Raw genomic sequence first — 9,761 nt, forward strand, 5'->3', positions numbered from 1 at the left:
ATATCTTGTAAATTGAATGATAGTGTTGCTCTCCAACTTATAATTGTATACCTTGTAACTTGGGTACCTTTCTAGATAAACTCATTTTGTCTTAGCTAGTCTCTTATAGAACTGTGGACTTTTTAAAAATATTATAAGTCCAAACATACGAGCCCATACCATAAACTTAGATTCTCCAAACGTGGCCTATGGTCAACCACCAATAAACCACAACATTAAAAGACAAACGTGTTACTTGTACGGCATCAACATATTAAAATTTAACTACAAAAAACGGAAACTATAAGCAATCTACATATGGAAATTAAACAGAAGTGAGATAACTTATTATCTTCCAACCAAATCATACAATCTTTAAAGAAATTCTCATTTCAATCATCAAAAGCCCCGGAAAATGTTACTAGTAACACAAACAACATCACAAAACCTTAATCCTTGTACTTCATGTCCGCCAATGAGAACCCGGGCATGTCAAACGAGCCAGAAAACTTCTCGACATCAGCCTTAAGTTGTTCAATTTCCTTGTTATTGACCAAACCCTTGTTGAAATCCTTCAACAATTTCCCAAATTCCTTCTGGATGTTAAGAGTGATTTGAATAGCGCGGTGTAGAAACTCACCAATTTGTTCAAAATCTTTCTCAACCAAACCCCTTGATGTCATTGCAGGTGTACCTGATCAAAACGCACATTCAATTCATTTAAAAACACGATCCAAAACACACACAGAATAGAGATACACAAGTAGAGGTGCACAAAGAAACCAGGTTGGGAGCCAAACAAGGTTTTGAAACCAAACTGAACCCGGTTGGGTAACTGGTTTAAACCAGGACCAAGCCGCATGATTGAAATAGGTTTGCAATCCTAGAGTTTGAAACTGGTCAAACCCGACATTCCCCCTCCAAAACTTGTTTTAACCCGAATCGCTTTGGATAAAACACAATTTGACAATAATTGACCAAAACCAGAACGGATTTCAAATCCACTAAACCAGAACGGGCTGAAATCGGTTTGTAACCCTATACTTTGAAAACGGTCAAACATGAACCAACCCAACCCGGGCAAGCAGTTTGAACAAAAACCTGATTTAACCATCTTTGACCCAACCCGATCTGTTTTGGGACCAAAACCTTAGTTGTGCACATCTACATTCAGGTAACACAATCATACCAATACGAACACCCCCGGGAGCCAAAGCACTGCTGTCACCAAACACAGCATTCTTGTTAACGGTAATGTTTGCAAGATCACAAAGCTTCTCCACCTTGTTTCCTGCAGAAAGAAGATCCAAATTTAGAACCTTCCAGAACATGAACCATATGATCATCACGAGCCACGAGCCGTAACCACTTACCAGTCAAGCCAAGAGGACGAAGATCCCACAAAACAAGATGGTTTTCGGTTCCACCAGTCACAAGTTTATAGTCTTTGCTCATCAAGTAGTTACCAAGTGCAACCGCATTGGCTCTAACCTGCTTGGCATACGCCTTGAACCCAGGTGACATGGCTTGTTTTAAAGCAACAGCTAGCGCCCCGATCTGGTGGTTGTGGGGTCCACCTTGAAGAGCTGGGAAAACAGCAAAGTTGATCTTGTCTTCAAAGTCATAAACCGCACCTTCTGGCTGACCCTTCTTTGGCGGTTTTGGACCTTTGCGGTAAAAGATCATACCCGCTCTTGGGCCCCTAAGACTCTTGTGAGTGGTGGTTGTGACCACATCACAATACTCAAACGGATCCGCAGCTTCCTATCAAACCCAAATAAATCTTTAATCAATATTCAACATATGAATTTCTAATCATGAACTTGGTTAGTAACTTAATAAAAACTCTATATTTTAAAGATCTAAGAAGTGTAGTGTGTACCAATTCCTAAACGCTAACGTGGATCACGTAAATTTGAACTACAACATGCAAAATCAGTAAATTACATGTTCTATTTTAAAGTTCCAGCATATACTATTTTCCCGAAAATGAAATCATGGCTGGTTAGTTGACAAAGATTCAAACTTAACATCCTCTAGCGCTATAGATCTGTAACAATTTCAAAACCCTAATGCGAATAATGTCAATTTTAAGCCGTAACACGTAAAATTCAATACAATAATTCAGATCTGCATTAAATCCAAAACCCTAATGTGAATCATGTAGATCTGAACTTTAGCATGTGAAATTCAAAAACCTAAAGTGAATCATGGTTAGTAACTTAACACAATTCAAACTTTACATCCTCTAGATCTATATAGATCAGTACAAATTTCAAAACCTTAATGTAGATCAGACCAACTTCAAATCTTGAATTACACTTACTAACTCATCAAAACTCAAACTTTACATACTCTAGATCTATAACAATTTCAAACCCTAATGTAGATCATGAAACCAACTTCATATCTTGGATTATACTTACTAACTTAACAAAAATCCAAACTTTACAACCTCTAAATCTACAGATCTGTCCCAATTATAAAACCCTAATGTGAATCATATCAGTTTCAACTCTAACATGTACAATTCAAAACCCTAATGTAGATCTGTATCGAATTCAAAACCCAAATGTGGACCATGGCTAGTAACTTAATAAAAATCCAAACTTTACACCCTCTAAATCTTATAGATCTGCATCAATTTCAAAACCCGAATGTTAATCATGTCAACTTGAACTGTAAAATGTAAAATTCAAAAACCCAAATGTAGATCTGTATGAAATTCAAAACCCAAATGTGGATCATGGTTACTAACTTAATATAAAATCCAATTTTTACACCTTCTAGACCTACATGTCTGTCCCAATTTCAAAACCCTAATGCAGATCATGTCACCCTAAACTGTAACAAGTAAAAATCTATAAAATCACAAGCTCTATAATGTATTTTAATTTCAAAATGTAAGGCTAGTAATGCAATTAATTATAATTACCTGAGCAGCAACAAGACCACTTATATGAGCCATATCACACAGCATCAAAGCCCCAACCTTATCAGCAATCTCCCTAATCCTCTTATAATCCCAGTCCCTCGGGTACGCACTCCCGCCACAAATAATCAGCTTAGGCCTGAAATCCAACGCCTTCTCCTCCATCTTCTCGTAATCAATATACCCGGTACTCGAATTCACCTTATACGGCAAACTCTCAAAGTAAATCGAAGTCGCGGATATCTTCTTCCCACCGGAGGTATAATACCCATGCGTCAAATGCCCACCCGACGGCAGATCCAGACCCATGATCCGATCATGCGGGTTTAGCAAGGCGGTGTAGGCTGCGAAATTGGCGGGTGAGCCGGAATAGGGCTGGACATTGACACCCCATTTGGTGGGGTCCAGGCGGTAGGCTTGCAAGGCGCGTGAGCGGCAGAGGTTTTCGATCTGGTCGATGAACTCGTTGCCGCCGTAGTAACGGTTGCCGGGCATGCCTTCGGAGTATTTGTTGGTTAATGGGCTGCCTAAGGCTTCGATGACGGCGAACGAGGTGAAGTTTTCAGAGGCTATGAGTTCGATGCCGCGGGACTGGCGGCGTTTCTCGTGTTCGATGAGGTCGAAGATCTCCGGGTCGGTGGCGTGAAGAGGGGTGTTGCCCCAAACGTTGACGGGATCCATGGTGGATGATTACGGTGGTGGTGGTTGGAGGTGAAGAGAGGCTGGTGGTGGTTGTGGGTGGAACGAGTTCTTGGGGGAGTGAGTGAAGGTTTTAAATAGGCAAATAGATGCTTTTGAAATGACGGTTTTGCCCCTCCATGTTTCATCTTATTTTTGTTTGGGGTTTAGTTAGGTGAGACACTAAAGTTCATTTCTTTACTAAAAGGACACAAGAGCTTTATGTTCTTACATTCAGTCATGTCATTTTTATCCACGACTCGAAATGTGATTAATTTAACCGGATAAAACCCACCCCTGAATAACCTAAACTTGAATAATCCTGACCCGAGTTTCAATTCTCGTTTTAAGTTTCTTAAACTCGAAGAACACCCGTACTAACATCTGTTTAGGGTGTAACTGAGCCAATCCGAGTACGAGCATGGTAATATTCGAAGTTGTTGTGTTAGAATTTCATAAACGTGCGCTCGGTTCGAGCCTAATGTTTCAAAATTGAGCGAGGCTCGTTACACGTTTTACGGGCTCGAGATCGGCTTTGAGCTTGTTTAAGCTGGGCTCCTTTGAGCAAAAGGTATGATCTTCAATGACAGACTCGTTTTATTGACCAAAGTGATAAATGAAATTACGACAATTTTTTTATGACTGAAGCATGGGTGCAAAGGATCAACCTTGGAGTGGTAGAAGTGTTGCAGATTCAACTTTGTTAATTTTTCGTTAGTAGGAGTTTTATTATTGCGTATTTTGGTTTGTTGTTTTATTTCCCTTTTGTTGTACGTATGGGCCTCTTGTTTTCTTGTGACTTGTCTTATTTTTCGTTTTTAAAATTATTAGCAGTTAAAAAAAATATGTTTAGGGTGTAACCGAGATGATCATGGCCCGAGCATGGTAATATTCGAGCTTGGGGTGTTAGACTTTCATAAGCTCACACTTGGTTCAAGCCTAATATTTCAAAATTTAGCTCGGCTCGTTATATATTATGTGGGTTCGAGCTCGTTTAAGTCGGCTCCTTTCGAGCACTCATCTATCGGATCTTGTACGTTTACACCCATAAACTTGTTATCTCGAATGTTTATCGATTTGTGTCGTCAAAAATCAGGGCGAAATCAGGGTCACTAACCTTTAGTCTATAGAATTTGCTGATTACCTTTACTATATTTTAAGAAATATATGAGCCCGACAAGGTGGTTTTAGCCGGTAGAGTAGAGAACGACTTTCAGCCAAAACGCTATAGTTTCGCTAATGTTTGTAGTGATTCACCTAATTTGGTATACGTTTAAAGTCATGACCTTGTTGGCTTGTTATAAAAATAAAAATACGAATCTCGTCGTCTACTAAGATATGATCAACGGCTAATGGATGGTTTCTTTAGTGAAATTATTTAATGATTTTTCTCTGAATATGCCGCTTCTAATATAGAACTTAGACCAGAGGTGGCAAATGGATTGGGTTGGGTCAAACGAGTCATGGGTTGAAATGAGTCATGGGTTAAAATGAGTATGAGTCAAAATGAGTTTGGGTCAAAACGAGTCAATTAAATTTGGTTTGGGTCAAAATAGGTTAGGATCAAACCGGGTTTTGAGTTTTTTTTTTTTTATTATTATTTTTTTTTGTGAACGAGAATACCGGCGGAAACATTTTAGATTGTTTAGATTTGAAAAGTTTTTTATTAAAATCAAAAACCCTCAAAAAAATATTCAAAAATAATAATAAAAAAATTATAACTCAAAATATAAATCATAAATAAAAAAAAGTAAAAACACTAAAATGTTTCATACGTTGTCCTCGTTCCATAAAAAAAATAAAAAAATAAAAACCATCTAGAATCGAACCGAAACCGAAAGAATCGACGAAAATGAAACAAAGAAACAAAAAGCCAAAACCAGACCACATCAATCGAAATCGAAAAAATCAATTAAAACGAAACTAAAAGAATTCAAACCGAACAAAAACAAAACTGAAAAAACGAACAAAAACGAGTCCGGAATCGACCCGAAAGAAATAAAAGAAACCAAAACCCAACACGTCATGGGTGAAAACTCGTGTTGACTTGAAACCTGAACCGAACCCGTTCCGATCTGAAACTCGTTTCGTGCCGAAATCTGTCATGTGCAAAAACCCGTTCCGATCCGAAACCTGTCACATTTCCTGTTGGAATTACGTATGCCCGAGACACATATTTATATTAATGTGGCTAACTGTGTTTGATCCAAGTCGGGTCATACCCAATAACAAGCTAGACAACACCAAATGTATTCTTTTAGTGATTTGATCATTTAAACAAATACCGAACACTACGCGTTTAGAAAATTGGTTTTCTAAACAAACACACTTGAGGATTTAAATAAATTATTTGGATAATTTGTTTATATAAATTAATTATTTAATTGGTTAAATAATTATATATATATGTATGTACATTTTATATAAGTGAGTTTTATAAAATGAATGGAGATGGAGATGTTTTAAATGTTAAAACAAAATAATAAAAAAAAAAAAAAAAAAAAAAAAAGGGAAATAACAAAAAAACGGCCACCCCATGTGGGTGGGTTTTTTGGTCCAATCAATATGCCTTCCTTCCTTTTGGGTCCATGTGATCTCTTTATTATTACCTCCATCCAAGACATGCAAAAAGTAATCTTTCATTTTTGAATTTTCAAGTGTGTTGAATCAAGTTACAATCTCTCTCTCTTTCTCTCTAAAACCCACGGCCAAAGTGGGCAGATTTTAGGGGTTTTGTTGAGCTTGTTCAAGTGTTCTAATCCTAGCAATTAATTGGTGTTGTTGCTACAAAGCTTGGGGTATACTAGCTTGAGGGTTTCTACCTTGCAACCTTGCCATTTGAAGACATCATCATCTTCATCCACCTACATCTTCTTCTAAAGGTAAAAAGAGGTACATTTACATTATGTGAGCATTTTTGTTCTTGTAATATTGATCCTTGGCTTTGGGTTTTAGTTTTACATAATGGTATGTTCAATAACAAGTCTTAAAATATAAGCTTCCGTTGCGTTTTCTAGTTAAATGTGGTTAACTTGACTTGATAAACTTGTATAAAACCCAACAATGGCATCAAGAGCCGGTTACAAGGACTTATGCTCCTTGCATGTTCATAGATTTCGGGTTTTCATGGGTGAAAAGGGGTCCGAAATTTTGGTGGATTTTACCCCATGGTTTTGTAAGATCTTGACATGCATGCAAAGATCTTAGGAAACCATTATTAACATTTGGATGTTGAAAATAAAAAATATATATAAAAAAAAAAAAAAATTTTTTGGGCCGTAGCCTCTTGGGGGGGGGGGGGGGCCGTTTTTTTTTGGGGTTTTGGGCATTGGTTGCTTAGGTTGCATGCTTAGAACATTTGGTATGTTTGGATGTGTCATAACCGAAACCTAGACCTTGGATGTGTTGATTGTTGTTTGTGTATGTTGATTATGTTTATTATTCAATATGGTTGTAATAATTCATAATCTTAGGCTTGTGTAATTTATTTATTCATAAGTTGGTTTGTAATAAATAGATTAGTTGCATTTTCTTTTTTTTAGAAAAATATGTATTAGGATACATTTTGTAAAAATTGAAGATGCAAGAATTGGTGGATTTGGGCCTTGGACCGAAATTTTGGGCTTGTTGGGCCTCACCGGCCCATCATGGGATTCAAGCCCATTAGGCCCATAAATTTCACTCTTGGGCCCAAGAAGACTTTTGGGAGTTTGGAGCCCATTAACAAGCCCAACAAGAACACAACAACTTGGAGAGGATACTTGAAGCATTTGGATGCAAGATCAAGTGGGAGTCAACATTCCATCCTTGTGTCATGTTTTGTCCCTTAGGTGTGACTTATGACCTATACTTGTTTCGGCTAACAAGTATGGTCAAACTTAGCGGTTCTCGGTTATGACTATATTTTGCATGTGTTTGCTTGGTTGTTTGTTTTACTTATTGTAATGTGTGGTTGATAGATATTAGGATATCCAAACCGTCACATAGGAACGACAACAAGCATAAAACGGGTTCTAATATATATTTGGTAATATCGCGTCAATTAGTTTAATTAAATGGGTTTATTAAAACTAAGCGATTACTCACATATAATAAAATTGGTTTTATTATAACTAGAACCTTGAAAATTGGTTTTCAAAATCGCCATATTTCTAAATGCATGTTAGGATATGGCATAATGTTTTTCAAACTAGAATATTGGAAAACTTAAAAATCCCTTTTCATAATTACCAAGGAAACAAGTCTAACACCATCCTTTTGTAAGACACTTAACGTATTAGGAAACTTTAAATGGGATAAAGGTCACCTAACCATTTTAGAGCAAACTAATATACTTAAGGTAATATTAACATATTTGTGGGATAAAGGTCACCTAACCACTTGTATGTTAATCTTACATGTTTTTACAAGTAGGACGACTTGAATTGGAAACCATGTGATAAAGGTCACCTAAGCATGGGGTCCAATGGTGTTGATGGGATAAACATGCCAACACGAAATAAGGATTTCGAATGGTCCCATACCTCTAGAAGTTGCAAAGGGTTGCAATCGTCAAGGTTGACTACCTTGTTAAATCAAATAACGGGATAAAGGTCACCTAACCGAAATTTGATTTATCGTTGGATTCTAGAATTTAATTATTATTTTAAATTTTGGAATAAAAGGGTATTAATAATTAAATTGTTTATAATACTAAATAAAACTTTGTTAAAATTTTGTAGATGGCCGCTAACAATGCAAACACCTCTACCCATAACACCCGTAACCTATCCTTAAGAACCATCCTTGAAAAGGATCGTCTAAACCATAATAACTTTATGGATTGGTATCGCAACTTGAGAATAGTTCTCAAGCAAGAAGAGATATCATATGTCTTAGACGATCCCATTCCCGACGAGCCTAACGTGGAAGATGAGGAGGCTTATTACGATTGGGTCAAGTACACCAAAGATTCGGTGCAAGCCTCTTGCCTCATGTTGGGAACTATGATTCCCGAAATCCAAAAGGATTTCGAGCATCATGGGGCATACGACATGATAACTCAATTGAAGGAAATGTTCCTTCAACAAGCTAGAGCGGAACGTTTCGAAACGGTTCGAGCGTTTCATGCATGTCGTATGGAGGAAACCCAAAGCGTCTCATCTTATGTCCTAAAGATGAAAAGCTACATTGAAAAACTTCGTAGGTTGAATTGTCCCGTCTCTAATGAGTTGGCTACGGATTTGATCCTCAACTCTTTGACCAAAAGGTTTGAAACCTTTGTCATGAACTATAACATGAATGGGTGGGACAAAAGCATTGGAGAGCTTCACGCAATGCTAAGAACGGCCGAAGCGGGAATGGGTAAAAGGGTTTTACCCGTTCTAACAATCAATGAAGGCAAAAAGGGACATAACTCCAAACCCAAAGCAAGTGTTGCTAAGGGCAAGGGCCACGTCCAAGGAAAGGGAAAGAGGAAAGCCATTACGCCCTACAAACCGAAGGAAAAGAAGCAAAAGGTTGCGACGCAAGATCCATGCTTTGAGTGTGGAGAGATAGGTCATTGGAAAAGAAATTGTCCGACCTATCTCAAAGCGTTAAAAGATAAGAGGGATGCGGAGCAAACCTCAGGTATTATCTTTACTATATATGTTGAACTAAATGTTATTTCTTCAAATACATGGGTACTTGATACCGGATGTGGAACTCACATTTGCAATTTGTTGCAGGGGTTCAAAAGAAGTAAACAACTCAACAAAGGGGACATTAGTCTCTTTATGGGCAATGGAGCAAGAGTTGAAGTCCAAGCTCAAGGAGACTACATATTAAAGCTTCCAAGTGGTTTGGAAGTAATTTTGAAGAATGTTTTGTATGCTCCTAAGTTAAGGAGAAACATTATTTCCGTGTCTCTTTTAAAACAATGTGGCTTTGATCTTAAGTTTATTGATTATGATATTCATGTTTTGATGAATGGCATATTTTATTTTAAAGCTATACCCATGAATGGTATATATGAAATAGATCAAAGTGGTATGTCACATAGTAGTTCAATGTATAATGTCAACACCAAGAAACTCAAGAAAGACTTGGGTGATTCCTATCTTTGGCATTGTCGCCTTGGACATATAAGCAAGAATCGCATGCAAACTCTTCGCAAGAGTGGTATTCTAGAAACCAATGAGTTTGATTCATT

General features: G+C 37.4%; 1 protein-coding gene across 1 annotated transcript; it reads right to left on the reverse strand.

The window, feature by feature from the left end:
- Window positions 1-304: 304 nt before the first annotated feature.
- LOC143571973 (serine hydroxymethyltransferase 4) lies at window positions 305-3,672 on the reverse strand. The gene is made up of 4 exons (XM_077057259.1): window positions 2,915-3,672; window positions 1,353-1,743; window positions 1,169-1,270; window positions 305-673 (listed from the first exon to the last, which is right to left on the reverse strand). Exons 1-4 carry the CDS (start codon window positions 3,590-3,592, stop codon window positions 429-431), a joined length of 1,416 nt encoding a protein of 471 aa, XP_076913374.1. The 5' UTR covers window positions 3,593-3,672; the 3' UTR covers window positions 305-428.
- Window positions 3,673-9,761: the final 6,089 nt, after the last annotated feature.

The sequence above is a fragment of the Bidens hawaiensis genome, unplaced genomic scaffold (assembly GCF_021521415.1).
Source record: "Bidens hawaiensis isolate Kalapana, Puna unplaced genomic scaffold, B.hawaiensis_p1.1 tig00001336_1, whole genome shotgun sequence".
NCBI lineage: Eukaryota > Viridiplantae > Streptophyta > Magnoliopsida > Asterales > Asteraceae > Bidens > Bidens hawaiensis.